The sequence below is a fragment of the Aquila chrysaetos genome, chromosome 1 (assembly GCF_900496995.4).
Source record: "Aquila chrysaetos chrysaetos chromosome 1, bAquChr1.4, whole genome shotgun sequence".
NCBI lineage: Eukaryota > Metazoa > Chordata > Aves > Accipitriformes > Accipitridae > Aquila > Aquila chrysaetos.
Genome location: NC_044004.1, coordinates 83,062,889 through 83,077,452, shown reverse-complemented (window position 1 = coordinate 83,077,452; position 14,564 = coordinate 83,062,889). Strand labels below are relative to the sequence as shown.

General features: G+C 42.4%; 1 protein-coding gene across 2 annotated transcripts; it reads left to right on the top strand.

The window, feature by feature from the left end:
* The first annotated feature begins 940 nt into the window (after positions 1 to 940).
* NAAA (N-acylethanolamine acid amidase) lies at positions 941 to 14,152 on the top strand. 2 transcript variants are annotated; one of them, XM_030021904.2, is made up of 11 exons: positions 945 to 1,375; positions 2,093 to 2,257; positions 4,196 to 4,322; positions 5,082 to 5,172; positions 8,154 to 8,230; positions 9,584 to 9,756; positions 10,637 to 10,699; positions 11,285 to 11,351; positions 11,903 to 11,931; positions 12,870 to 12,951; positions 13,790 to 14,152. In XM_030021904.2, exons 1-10 carry the CDS (start codon positions 1,056 to 1,058, stop codon positions 12,943 to 12,945), a joined length of 1,188 nt encoding a protein of 395 aa, XP_029877764.1. In that variant the 5' UTR covers positions 945 to 1,055; the 3' UTR covers positions 12,946 to 12,951; positions 13,790 to 14,152. The 2 variants fall into 2 exon arrangements, 1 of the variants encoding a protein (XP_029877764.1); XR_005933318.1 differs by lacking the exon at positions 11,903 to 11,931 and having other exon boundaries at positions 941 to 1,375.
* Positions 14,153 to 14,564: the final 412 nt, after the last annotated feature.

The following is a 14,564-nucleotide window of genomic DNA, read 5'->3' as shown; positions in this document are numbered from 1 at the left end:
TGTCTTGTTTGTGGGTTTTTTTGTTTGTTTGTTTTGTTGTCATATCTTGCTTCCTAAAGCAAAAAAAGCTTACAGAGGCTTTAGGCACATAGGAGATGAGAGCAGAGTAGAAGCTTTATACAACTTTGAATGTTGAATTCAAATTCAGTGCTCCTGGGGAGGGAAGGGTAGGGATTGCTACTTGGGAACGACAGCAATGACCTGGCCTTGTGGAAGATGTGTAGCTGAGAGCTGGAGAGGTGAATGGATGCAGAGTGTGGGAATGGAGGGTGGAGCACAGGTTGAAGTGACCACAGTAAGGAGGAGATGGGGATTACAATACACGCTTCTATAACACTCCCCTTTCCCTATTTCCTTTTTTTCCCTGAACAAGTCTGCCCACTTTCCTTTTTATGTGCATGTGTCCAAAAACTGAGGACTTCTGAGGCTGAAAGGGAGATGCAATTATTTTTTTTTTTATCCTCTGAGTTTAGAACGAGTGTATTGTCTCCTCTTTTCCCTTTTCCCCCTGGTTTCCAGGCTGGCAGTGGGGTCCAGCAAGCAGTGAGCTATACCCAGTTGCTGCCATGTGTGTGGCTGTCTCCTCTCCCCTAGTTTTAAAAATGAGAGTGTTGGACTGCCTGTTCTAGAGGATTTGACAAACAGAAGCACGGGGGAAACGAAACACAGGCGTTAACCGCTGGTTTAAACCTCTTTTTTTTGGTTGTATTTTCATCGCGCTCTGCCATCGCGTCCTACCTGTGGTCACCCCTCAGCTGACGGCGGGAGGGGTTGGCCGCTGGGGGCGGTGCTGTGGGCGGGCTCCGCGGCAAGGGAGGGCTGTGAGGGGATGGGGGCTGTGAGGGGATGCCGGCCGTTCGGCACGGCGTGGGGAAGCAGCGGTGCGGCGGCAGACCGGGAATCCGGCGGCGCCGCCGCCGCCGCCCGCAGTTCGCTTTCCGTGAGGCGACGCGCCGCCATTTGCCGAGGGGCAGGGTGGAGGGCGACCGTTACGCCTGGCGGGGGCCGTCGCGCGAGGAGGGCGGTCCCCGCCCTCCGCGCCCTGGGCCGCCGCCATGTCCCGGCCCCCTTCTCCTTGGGCCGCCCCTGGCCGGCGGGGGTGGTCCCTGCCGCTGAGGGGAGGGCTGCGGACCGGCTGCCCGGCGGTGGCAGCGTCCGGCGCCATGGGGCGGGCGGCGGCGCGGGGGTGCCGGCTGTGGGGGCTGCTGCTGGTGTTGCCGCTGTGGGAGGCGGTGGCGGCGGCCCCGGCTCGTCCCGCGGCGGCCCCGCTGTTGTGTAACGTGAGCCTGGACAGCCCCGCCGAGGAGCGGTGGCTGCCGGTGCTGCGGCACTTCGATCCCGCTTTCCTGCGAGCCGCCGTCGCACGGGTCATCGAGTGAGTGTGGGGCGGCGGTGGGCCCCCCTCCTCGGGGACGGGGAAGCCCGGGGCGGGGGGGGGGGGGGGGGGTGTGAAATGGCCGCGGCCGGGGTGGAGGGGGCAGCGCCGTGCCCGCCGGACCTTCCTCCCCGGTAGAACGGCGTGAGGGGCAGCCCCGGTCCCCGCCGCTCCTCCCGCGGCCGTGCCGGGAGCGGGCCGGGGCCCGCTTTTCCCTTCGCCCCAGCGCCGTGGAGCCCTTGTCGTCGTCCCCCCCGCCATCCCTTCCCGCCAGACCAGCTGCTGCGGGACCTGGACAGATGGGGCGAAGTGATGCTGCACGGCTGCTGAACTTCTCTGAACTCAAAAATTCAGGGGTTTTTTGAGTCTTAACCCGGTACCACTGCATTGTGCGTACACTTGGGAACCTGGCAGATGGTCTGGGGAAGATCCCTGCTAGCAATAAAAAAATCTCACAAGTAGGAAGCCTGCACCAAACGTTTAGCTCGGGTTGGGTGCAGGCTTCTTGGGGAACGTGCAGAAGCCGATGAGATTTGGTGAGCGGTGGGATGCAGGGATGTCGGATAACAGTGCGGCAGAGGCTGCTAATGGAGGATCAGCATCAACTGGGACAGGCAGATCAGAGAAGTAGCAGACTTCTTGAGTATCAGACTGCCAGGCGTACGTTGCAAACCTTTATGTCTCTTTCTCAGCTAATGCCTTGAGTGTATTTTGCAGTGAAAGCGTACCAAAATGGGTCCATGAAGTTATTCGGCTTATAGCAGCAGAATTGGAGGTCTTTATGCCGCAGCCCTTTGCGGGGGAAATTCTGGGAATGTGCAAAGCGCTGGGAATAAGTCTTGGGGATGGAGTCCTGCTTAACTTCGCCTATGAATCTACTGCGTAAGTGTCCGGTACTTACAGAATTTGGTAGAAACAGATGTAGAGATTCATTTTAGTTCAGTGTGGGAGAACACACAAAAAGGCAGGTGAAGACACGTGGCAGGTGATTTGCACTGTTCATTCTCGTACTGTTTCATGCGTTCAGCTGGAAGGTGTCATTCTCATTAGGCAGTTTGTATCCTGAATTGAACCAGAAATACAGAACAGTATTTTTATTTGTTAATAAAGGTAATGTGTAGCTGTAATGTTTTTGTGTATGTATATCTGTATATCTGTATAAAAGTATGAAAATAATTTCTGATAAAAAGGAAGGGCCATCCGTTCAAAGTATTTGGGTTCATTTATTTTCGAAGATCACGAAATGTACTCTTTTGTTGTTTAAATTGTCGTACGTCACCAAAAAGGAGACTAGAAGAATTAGGTGCAATCTAATTATTTTAACCATTCATCTGAGATAGAATTGCTTCCAAACCATTTTCTGGGTAAATGTTCACGGTGACTGTATAATGTAATTTTTTGATTTGTGCAGTGGAAAATGGATGTAGTATCTTCATGACAGCAAACAAAACCTCAGTGGGAAATAATACTCTATTTCATTGTCTTTTTTTTGCTCTAGAAGCATGTGCAGGAGAATAATAAACGCTTGGTGTTGCTTGTGAGGATCCTAAAAATATTTCTTTGTATAGGTTTTAATAAAAAACAGGTGCATACAGCCGCTTGTATGTGTTTGGATTATTATTTTAAACAGGTGCATACAGCCCCTTGTACGTATTTTGATTGTTATTTTTCTTAACGTGTGGTTTTTGGTTTCAGTGATTTTTTGATTTTTTTTTTTTTTAAATAAGGATTAATATTGGATAAGATAGTAATTTAAATGCTAGCTTGCTTAGTAGTTCACAGAAGACACCATTCTTAGCCCTGGTAAGGCCCATGAATTTTTAAGTTTTTCAGCTCTAAAAGATACTAAAGAAAAAACATCAACCGGCAACAACGTCCTTGTCTGTAAAAATTTTTTACCTTTACAGTTTTGAAAGACAGTGCTATGCATCACTGGAGTGACAAACTCATAGCTCCAGGGAGAATAAAGTTTTAATTCCCTGCTAATTCAATATACTTAATAAAAAAGCCTGTTTCAACAAAACTGAAATTGTTATTAAAAAAGTAATTTCAGGACACTTCCTGTTCTAGAGAAGAGGTTAGACGATTATTGAAATGGCTGACGCTTTAACAACAACTGATGCTTTCGGTTTGAAAAGACTTTGTTTGAACTTTTTATCTAGTTGTGATTAAAAATATAAACGGGGTCCAAATTGAAATGAAATAATCTGTAATAGTCAAAATGAAATCCAGAAAGTTTCAGACTGATACTTTGAGGACATTTTTAGATGTCAGCTTTTCATCTTGATTTAGAAGTAAAATGAAATAATGAAATTTTGCCCAAGTAGAAGTGCTGCTTCCTACCTGGGCTGTAATATCTGTCCTGATGTGGACGGTAGTGCAGCTTTTGCCTTTCTGAGCCAGGTGTGACCTGGTAAGTATTGTACAGTTTTGTATGTTAGACTCTCTGGGAGAGGACTTTTCCCTTATGGATATTGTGCATAAGTCATATAGGACGTTGTAGTGGTGTGTAGTTACGCAGAGCTTCAGTCAAACCATCCTGTCCCCCCCCCCCCCTTTTTTTCTTTTTTAAATCAATTTGAAATTAAAACCTGTAAGAAATTTTATCAAAAAGCACAGGATGAGACTTATTTTCTCAGGTTAGGAAGCATAAGTGTTAACGATACAATGCAAAATCCCATTTGTATGCCTACATTAGCAAAATACTTTGCAGAAGATAAAATTAGTTATTCCTGAAACGTTGAGCTAGTTCAACTATAATACTGAAAGCGTTGTCATAGCTTTTTCTTAATTCATTCTTTCTCCTTGTGGTTTTTGAAGGTTCTGTACTAGTATTGTCGCTCAGGATGACAAGGGAAACATCTACCACGGTCGGAACTTGGATTACGATTTTGTCGATATATTAAGCAAGATTACAATTGATGTGCGGTTTATAAAAAGTGGGCAGGTATGATTTGTGACTGACATGGCTGGGTGGTATTCCGTGAAGGAACAGGGGGTATGGTCGTACAGCTGTGTAGGCAGTGGGATTTAATGTAGGAATGCGGTCCTATCCCAAGTTTACTGGATTATTAGAGCACCACAGTCACTCTAGTAATGTGGGATGAATGCTGGTTTTCTTTGTTTTCTGGACATCCAGTTTGTGGTGATAAACTGGAACAAATAGAACTGCATAATCTAGTATATCAAGATCGTTATTTGGAAGGAGATATTGAAAGAAGGAAATGTCGCGATACTGAAAAAGAAAAGAAGTACTAGAGAAAAGAGATCCATTTTGGCAGGGGGCGATTCTAAGGCTTTTTTTCAAAGGCCTTGTTAATTTTCATGGCTGATGGTGTATTTTAGATGAAAATTCCCAGAAATGAACTAGTTGCTAGTGCAGCCGTCATTAGTGTGGTTTTCTTAATATTCATAAGTCTGTTTTGCAAATGGAGAACTTTTTGTTTGTTTCTTGCTTGGCTACTCGCTAACTTGCGCAAAACTTTCGTAGCAGTTAGTGATCGTTAACAAATTAAATGCAGTGAATTTTGGTCCTCAGAGTCTTTTTTATTTACTTTGCAAGTTTAATTTAAGGCAAAGTGTTTTATAGCAACTTATATATGAAAGTCACAGAAGAAAGTACAGGGTGCTGCTTCAGAATGTTGCCTATATTTTTAGAAGTGTTCTGTTCCAGAATGCTAAAATTCTGCATGTTTCCTGGTTTCAGATAGCATATCAAGGCACCACGTTTCTTGGTTATGTAGGCTTATGGACTGGACAAAGTCCACACAAGTTCACAATCTCCGGTGATGAACGAGGTAAAATAAATCTGTCTTCCACACTTGACGTTATGTACACTATTTCAGTTGATTGTTGCCTGCCCTGGCCCTTCTCTCACATGCTCCCAGAGGGAAAAATACACTCCAGGTTGCCAGGAAGGAGCTGAAATTGAATGACTTCTCTGGCCCTCAGGGAGCGAAAGCACACATGCTGCCATTTTTTGGCTGCCGCATAGGAGAGAGGCATTTGTTTGTCAGCACAGTGTCATCTGAGCTTGAGAAGCGTCAAAGGAGGCAGAGAACCTTGGCGAAAGCTGTAAGAGACAAATTAATGTGGTCTGTTCAAGAGACGCAATTGGAGACAGCAGAGTACGGGTTGAGAGAAAAAGATGCAGTCATGTATAGCAAAAAAACGGCTGCTTTCCTAGTTCTGTGTTCCGTATTTCTCTGTCCCCGTAAGGCAGCTTTACAGAGAGGATGGGAAGAGAAGCAAAAAACGAGAGATCTAGGAGAAAGGCAGTAGGACTTGAAAGAATGCATGGAGATACTGGAAAGGCAGCTGAGCAAAGATCTGGTAGTAGAGGAAAGTTGAGAGATGTCACTATGAGAACTAAAACTGGACAATAGAAGGGCTTGTAACAGGAAGGCAGAGGAAGGGTCACTGCCTTTTCTATCAGGGCTTGAGTTTCATAAATATTGATAGGTATGTCCAAGTCAGAGCTTGGGTTTGCCTCTTCCATCCCTTCCCCCACTCTTTTTTCTTTTATTTTTACCGTTTTAAGCAGCAGACACGTTTTGCTTGTGTTTATTAGCTGTTTGTTAGAACTGGAAACAATGTAGTCTGAGTTAGAACCAACATCTAAAATAAATGTTTATTTTTCACTTGTGATTGTAGTAAGCAAGTTTTCTTTTTAATTTTTTAATTAGACAATCTTCTGCTTTCAAAATTTTTTTTAGATGTTATGCAAACACTATTCACTGTATAAATTATATACATATTCATTATCTCTGTGAGTAGGGATTCTGCTATGGAGCACCTGCACCTTTTGATTCCTCTTTCCTTTGTTGATACCGCCTTGTTGCATTTGCTAGATTCTTTCCATAGTTTACACTCATGTATTTTTAAGAGCCTGCTTCTGATGCTATTGTAGTTATTTAATCCTTTCAAAACTGGAGTGTCCTGGGCTGATACCGAGAGATGCAAACTGCTTTTAGTTCATACTAACATCAGCTTGGAAATGAAGTCTTAAGTGTATCGAGCCTGCAAAAGGCTTGATTTAGAAAATCTTGCTGACCAAAGTCCTATGTCTGTGAACCAGGCACAACTTGTGGACATAAGCAGTGCCATCCTGTTCTCCCTGCTGTTTCTCAGCAGTGTGCTTCAACCCTCAGTATAGGGATCATCTGAGACAATGGTGCGGTGGTTTAGTCCGTGCACAAACCCATTCTGTTCTCCCGATTCTGATAGAGGATCCAAGTACTGCAGACTTATGTGTGTGATGGGCCCTTCTTGTCCATCAGGAGCTGATGTGCTGTCATCCACCTGCGTGCTTCGACTTCAGTGACTTTTTAACTAGAGAGAATAGTGATTCACTCAACACATGCTGCGCTCCTGTAAATCAGTTGTTGCTGACTGCTTGCTGCTTTATCTGTCACCATACAACTGAACTAAAAATTCGGGGAAATCAGCATGTGAACTATGGCTGGAAAGGGGGATGACTTTAAATGAGGGTGAAGGTCTATCAAGTGACAAGCATATGGTTTCTGCTGGCTTTTTGGGTTTTGGCATATGAATAATTTTAAACTTGACCTTCTGTTTTTCTTGGTTCTCCTAATTTTCTCCAGTGACACAGAAACACCATCACTACCCCTTTTTTAGCTGTTTCATGATCTCTGTGTAATTCTTCCTGTTGTTGTAATATTTCAGTAAGGTGAATAATGAGGTGATTAATGCAAATATTTGAGCTGATAGCTGTAGAATGTTATATCGTATGAATAGATCTCCATTCCTTTTGGAAATATGTGTTACAAAGTGCTAGTCCCTGTTACAGTTAACTTTGACTCTTCATTGCTTAGCATTCAGCTATGAATAGAAATGGTTTAAAAACTGAGCAGCTAGCAAGTTATCTAGATACTCACTTACTGAGAGAAATGTGATAGTTTTTGATTGAAATTGCTAGCGCTGGCAAATTGTGAGAGATACTGTGTGTTCTCTGTACAGTGCTGAACACTGTCGTCTTTATTCTCCACTGTACCTCAGACTCCCTACCATTTTATGGCACCCTCTTCTGGCACTGGTCACAGGAACATTGCACCTTTCAGAAGACACCTAAAAGCTAAGATAATGATCGCTCCTGTCATTACAGGTCTGAGATGCTTTCTGGAAAGCAGGGGTGTTAATCCAGCTGCCGTGGTCAAACTTCAGTTGGGATTATGTTGTCTATTTGTATTTCGCCTGGAGTTTCACCTGGTTGTTGTGCTCTTTGTTAGCCCTTCTGAAATGGTGACATTTTATGCTGTTAGGTAGCTGCCCAGTTTCACTGAGAATTTAGCTTTCTGTGGTACTTCAATATCCAAATCTAATGATGCAGAAAGCTGAGCATTTGAAAGACAAATGTTGTAAAACGAGGGCTTGCCAGGGTACGTTAGCCTGGTTATGCAGCACATCCTGCATATTTTATGTATAGGTATCAGTAAAGTAATACAGTAGAAAAGGAGCACTGTCAGCATTCAGTGTTCTAAATAGTGTTGATAAGCTCAACACGGTACAGAGGCTCTGACTGCTTTCAGGTGGCATGTGCTTTGTCAGTTCGGTATAAGCTGCCTAAGTTTGATGTTTTTATGATAGTGGTATAGTTAGAAAATTAAAGAGTTTATTGCACCGCTCTTTTGTAATGCAGTAGAGGGAAAGATTGCAGAGCTAGAGATGGGACGTGGAGAAGAAAGGAAGGCAGGAGGATAGATTTCACAGAGCGTACGTAACATGCATGTATAGTAATTTCTTTTTTTTTTTTTTCCAGCGGGTGGTAGATGGTGGGAAAATGCAATAGCTGCTTTTCTGAATCGGAATTACCCTGTCAGCTGGCTTGTCAGAGACGTAAGTGCACTGAGTTATTTTCTCATATTTCACAGTGATGTCATTTTTACTTACAAACTCTTAGTAAATTTGATGTTCCAACTTTTAGTTTCACAGAAAATTCAATAAACTAATAAGTAAATGCATTTCATAAGAGGAGATAGGTGTTGTCCCCAAATTGTGTGATGTGTATGAGAGGCAATTCCAGTCTTTCGGCCGGGGGGAAATCTCTAATCAATGCCAAAAGTCTTTGGGAAGCTGTGCAAAGGCTTCCTTCCTAGGGACTATTTCAGCAAGCTATGATTTGTAATTTAACAAATTCAGGTAGCTGCACTCTTAGATGGTTAGTATCTGACCCAGTGGTTATTTTACACTATGTTTGGTAGGTTACCATATTAAAAATGCAAAGCTCACTGGTGAGCGGAAGGAGTTAGAATGGTATTTTGTATGGCACATTTTATGAATACTGTGTTAGGGTACTACTAAGATAAAACAGGTCTGCTGCTTCTCAGATTCTCGAATTACAGTAAACATGAATGGTATGGTTTGCAGGTAAACTCAGTGCAGAACTGGAATGTCTACTGGAGACTTTGTTGTTCATATTTTTTGAGTTTGAGATGTAACTACTAGCTGCAGTGTTGCTGTCAGAAATAATTAATTGTTCTCCAGGGCTTTCCTGTCTTTCTGAACAATTTTGTCTGATGCTTGTTCTCCACGTTTGTTTTTAGTTCCTGCACAGCATTCATTTTTGAACGTGTACTTCGGTAGATTGTGGCCCTGTGCCTGAAAATAGTAGCTTCATTGGCTGCGGTGACTGTCAGATTATGCTGTTAGTCACCTGGTTAAGGCAGGAGAAGTCAGGCTTGCTGTAAGAAATGCCTCTGCCTTATTCACCATTGTTACCTAACTCCTCTTAAACTACTGGCAAGACAAAGACATGGAGTGGTTTTTTTTCCCCTTTCATTCACTTTCATCTATCCCACTGTTCACATTGAAGGACTTGGCTGAGGATTGAATTTGCAGAGTATGGACACACCTCTCTCTTTTGAATGGCAGATTTTTCAGCTTTTTTCACTATATACCATATACATACATATGTGTACATACATGTGTGTCTATATGTGTATGTATATTTACTGTTTTCTCTGAATATTTGCAAAGCTGGGATTAATGAGTTCGTTTACTAGTCATATGCATTTCATGTTCATATGCTAGTCAGTTTGGAAGACTATTTTCAGAGAAGTATTTTAAAGCAGCACTTTACAGTCAGTTGCCATTTTCGAAAAAGCCAGACCTTTTCTTCTTTTTAAGATGTTTTTGCGCTTGACCATGCTCTGTGATCTTTGTTTCACTGCAATCTCCTTTTTGCGTTAGACCCTGAGCAGAGCAGAGGACTTTCAGTCAGCTGTTCTCAGACTAGCTGGCATCCCCATCATTGCTGAAGTTTACTATATTGTAGGAGGTGTATCACCCAAAGAAGGCATGGTCATAACGAGGAATAGAAGAGGGCCAGCAGATCTCTGGCCTCTCGATCCTTTAAGTGGAGCGTAAGTAGAAAAAAAGTGTTTTGTTTTGTTTTTTCATATTCCCTCCTGAGCGATGGGCAGGGTTAGTGACACAACTTTCTTGAGAGATCCAGGGCATCTCTTACTAATGCTTACAACCGGACCAGGGAAAGCTTGAAAGCCTCTGGAAGGAACCCCAGTTCCTTCTATTTGAGAAGAAATCACACCACCTTGTTCAGGTTGGGGCAGTCCAGAGAGTCAAGGGTGGAAAAAGCATCTGTATGTGTTTATTTTTTTAGCCAGATTCCAAAGGAGACAAGACTTGAGGATTTTTCCTGTCTGTCTGTCAAGTATTACACCAGTTAATTCAGCAATTCCAAATTAGTTTTGACCCAATGTGATAGAAGGGTTGAAGGCTCAAAAATAACTGTTCCTATCAATTCTGTGAAATCAGCAGCTTAATATATGAAGGAGATCCTAAATCATTGCCCTGCGCTGAAAAACGGCACTTAATGCATACAGTCAGGCAGTAAGTACTGGCTTGGCAACGGCCAGGTGGCCTCTTGGCTCTGTGTACTCCAAACTGAATGCTGCAGGCTGCATCTTACCATACCCATAATCTTTTCTCTGATCATCTCTTTAAAGGTCTGATCTTGCTTTTATTGTTGTCAGTAGTAGTTCTGTCACTGATGCCAGCAGGAGTTCAGAGGTCGCTCCTTTTTCATTTGTGTTCAGTGGTTCATGGTAAAGGCTGCTATGTTTATCAACATAGGGTCCCTTGGGCTTGCAAGAGTCATAGGAAAGAGGGTTCTGAGGGAGGTTTTTTTCCTTTTGGCAATACAAAGATGCTGATTCTTGGCCTTTATTAATTACTTAATGATTCGCTTTTTGTTTGCTTTTATGTTTGTGTGTTGTGTTATAGGTGGTTTCGTGTGGAGACAAACTATGACCATTGGACTACCCCTCCTCCTTTTGACGATCGAAGGTAAACTTAGTTTGGAGCTCTGTGGTGAGCTAACACTTTCATTTTGAAAAAGCTGAGAGACTTGGGTGTTTTCTTCTCTGAGCAGGTGTTAGCTCGTTGAGCAGGCAGCTTGTTCAGTTTCTGTAATGCCACTCAAAAGGGAACAGATCAGGTAAGGAGCAGTACTCGTATATGCCAGAGGAAAGTCTGTGTGGCATTGAATGGTGTAAAAGATGAGAAATTGCAAGGATAAGGCAGGAACAAAAAATTTCTTTATAAAGCAAAGTTCAGTAAAAGTTAAAGGATTTAGATTCACAGTGAAAAAGTATTTGATGGCACTCGGAAGGTGCTCGCAGACATCATACAATCTTTAGGCTGTGTAGTTTGCAAAAAGCTGTTGGCAGATTCCCTGTTGGTCTGTACTCAATGGTGTATTAATAGAGCAGCTTCAGGAATGTGATTCAGTCACACAGAACTCTGGATTACTTTAGGCCAAAGCAAGCATTTCAATGTAAAGGCAATTTAGTGAGAAATTTTTCACATTGGTGCTTTGTAGCCTTTGGAACAGTAAAGTGCGTTTAATGATACTGCATTGTTTTCCTGCAGAACTGCAGCCATCAAAGCTCTCAATGCTACTGGACAGCTGAACATCAATTTTGATACACTCTTTAAGGTATTTCTTTTAAATTCTGCATTGTGATTTCGATTTGAAGTTCTTTTTCAAAGCAGAAGTGCAGTTGCATTTTTGCCAGTGATTTAAAAGCTATGCAAGGAAGGCATGCTGAAAAAGGTGTGCTGCACAACCATCTCTGGAGAGCTTAAGACTTACAAGTTTGTTAAAATGTTTCTGAACTCCCTTGCATAGGCATTTCGTAATAGTCTGCCAATCCAAGTGGAAAGTGCTAGAGGTGAATCCCATCATCATCGTCTTTGTGCAGTTCCTTATTTCAAGCACAATTATAAATATTACAGCAGGCAGATAAAAGTGTTAGACACGAGTGATATTTACCAGTTAGTTTTGAGAAACTACATGTTGTGTATTTCAGAGGGCTTTTTAAAAATATTTTTGTAAAAAGGTCCGGTGCTTAAAAAAAAAAAAAAGCGAGAGAAATCCTTGACTTTGCATTATTCCTTTTCATAACTTCATCCTACTGCTGTTTCTAAATAGCCTTTTAATTCCCTCTTCATTTACCAAAATGACAACTCTTCAAACTTTCTGTACAGGTGTTGTCAGTGAAGCCAGTCTTAAACAAGTAAGTATTAGATTTAGAGATGTTAATCAGTGCCTCCCGCCACGCCTCAGACCACTTAAAAGTCAATCGCAAACTTCCCTAGGATCTTTCTATGTGTCTGTCTGAATATCTTGCGGTTTCCCAGCTTAGATTTCTGCTTGTGCACGTGGCACTCTGTTTTCACTTCCACAGCACTCTTCCTCTTTGGTCTGCCACTCTAGCCAAGAAACTACACTTTGTCAGGCTCAGTCTGGTAATGGGAAGTTCCTTTGTAGTAGTGAAACAAATGACTGCTTAGAGGAGCAGCTGGACTTTCTGCCAAGTCATTTGTGCCTTTCACTTTTGGAACCTTTGGATTTGTGTTAACACTGAAACTGGCTTTCTCTGGAGTTTCTGATGTAGCTCTGCTTGACATGTAAAAAGGAGAAAAATAGTAAATGGGGACATAGCTTTTAGGTGCCACTTACTGGATTTTTGAGAGAGATTAATTTCAGTATACCATTATTGTTCCACAGATTGCACCTTTGCAGACTATCCTGTTTTGTTTAACTTTTATGTGGAGCTCAGTCTATTCTCTAGGTCAGTCATTCGCATTAGAGCTTGGCAATGGCTTCTTCAAAATTAGTACCAGGACTTCCTCTCCTCTGTCTTACCAATGTGAGGAAATTTGGAAAGAGAAGATTATATCTGTGTGACTGCTAAGATTAGCGATACTAATTTTGTAATACAGTGATCAAATGGATGTTGAAGTACAGTTCCTTTGCTGTACTAAGTGGGGGGAAAAAAAATGCTGCCATCAGCCTTCATTTTTATCAGTCTCTCCCGCTTTTTCTCACCCTTCTGTACCTAAGCAGAACATTTGTTTCCACTAAAACTTGTTTTGCTGCTTTGCTAGTTTTATAAATTAATCGTCTTGCCTTTGGAATGTCACTCACTTACTTTTCCTCTTTCCCTACCAGTAACACAGTGTATACTACAGTAATGAGCGCTGCACTTCCAGATAAGTACCAGACATGGATCAGAACTGTGGAGTGAAGAGGTGTAAGTAGCATGCTGGTACCCCTAGCTACTTGTACTCAAATAAAAATTTCAGCTGAAGAGTCATTGAGGGACAAAGCACTGCAGTGGCACTCAGGTGACCTAGTCTGAATTCCTCATTCTCCCCTTGGTTTGCTTATTGACCTTGGGTAAATACCTTCCCTTGTTGTTTCAGAGATAGAGATAAGTATTGACTTTCTTTGCAAAACTCTTGGAGATTATCTTAGGACAAGTGCTTTATCAGAGAGGAAGGGGTGGGTGGTGTTGAGACCTGAAGGTAGAGGTTCCCTCTGTGAACATTTTAGCTATTATTTTTACCAGTCCCACTTCTGCGATAGGTTTCGCATGTCTCCAGGTGGTTGACTATGACAGGAAGCTCCAGCAGAGCGAAATGCATCCCAGCAGGACTGGGGGTTGGTGCACTCGGCACCAAGAAAGATCAAGCTGAATTTGCGACAGCCGCTCACAGGCGACTGAACATTAGCATCTGTTGAGGGTTTTGTCCTGTGAACTTGCAGAAAAAGTCAAAGTTGCTTGAGCTTACAAGATGCCTCAGGTGGTAGCTTCAGTGTGTTCAGAGAAAGATACTAAGTTATGTTTATTTCTATTCCAAGAAACTCTGGTTGCATGGTCTCGGCAGGAGCACAAGAAGCTGCATTCCAGTTTGAATAGGTTTTTAAACTCTTACTAGTGTTGTATTTGTAACAATTACAATGGACATTTGATTTTAGCACGAGTAATTCCTTTCTTTTAGAGATTCTGAAGAGTTTGTTTGTTTCTTAGCTCCACACAAACCTGTGCTTTCTTACTTATCTATTTATCTATCTTTTTATTTCAACAGACAAAATGAGTGAAAAGCTGAAGCTTTCCAAGACCGGCACATGCTTTTAAAATCAGTCTCACAAGCAGTAGAGTTGTTTTGGCTTATTAATTATGTGAACCACTCAGGAAATAATAACTTCTTAATTCTTTGAAGTGTTGCAGATGCTACTGTTAATGAACTGTAATGGAAGTTTGATTTTTATTGTAATTATGTTGAAGTTCTAGCAGATGTTGATGGCTAAAAATTGCTTTTACTGTTTTTGGAAAGAGTTGTGCAATTCAAAGGTACTTATGTGCTGACTAATAAATAAAAATTTCATATATTTTGCATGGCCTGTAGATCTGACTATAAGTAAATAAAAATACGCAGCTGATCGCTTGATTTATGAAGACCTGTGGTGTTATTCCTAATGTCATCATACTTTTCCCTGATCTGTGAGGGTCTTGTGATCATGAGCCTAGCAGGGTCAGATGCAGCAGTTAGCTGCATTCATAGCCGTACACTACGGTGATTTTATTCATCAAAAATAAGGAGGTGTGATAATACAGACTTTTTTCCCAATAGATGAGAGAAGCTTGTGATGGGATAGCAGTGAGGTTAGAAAGGGGATGGTTTTCCTTTTCTATATTTGAAAGTTGCCTTCAACAGAAAGTTTTCAACTAATTTCTATAGCGCTGAGGAGTGGGGTTTTTTGTTTGTCGGGTTGTGCTGTGACCGCATGTTGAATTCAGGCACTTCTTGGGAGCACCCCAGAAATACTGAAGGGTTTAACGAGTAGAGACCAGTGGATACC

Bases quoted from the DNA above. Each gene is read 5' to 3' on its own strand.
- NAAA (XM_030021904.2), top strand. From the start codon at position 1,056: ATGTCCCGGCCCCCTTCTCCTTGGGCCGCCCCTGGCCGGCGGGGGTGG. The intron at 2,258-4,195 runs GTAAGTGTCCGG...TGGTTTTTGAAG, and splicing joins TTCGCCTATGAATCTACTGC to GTTCTGTACTAGTATTGTCG. The intron at 11,932-12,869 runs GTAAGTATTAGA...TTTCCCTACCAG, and splicing joins GTGAAGCCAGTCTTAAACAA to TAACACAGTGTATACTACAG.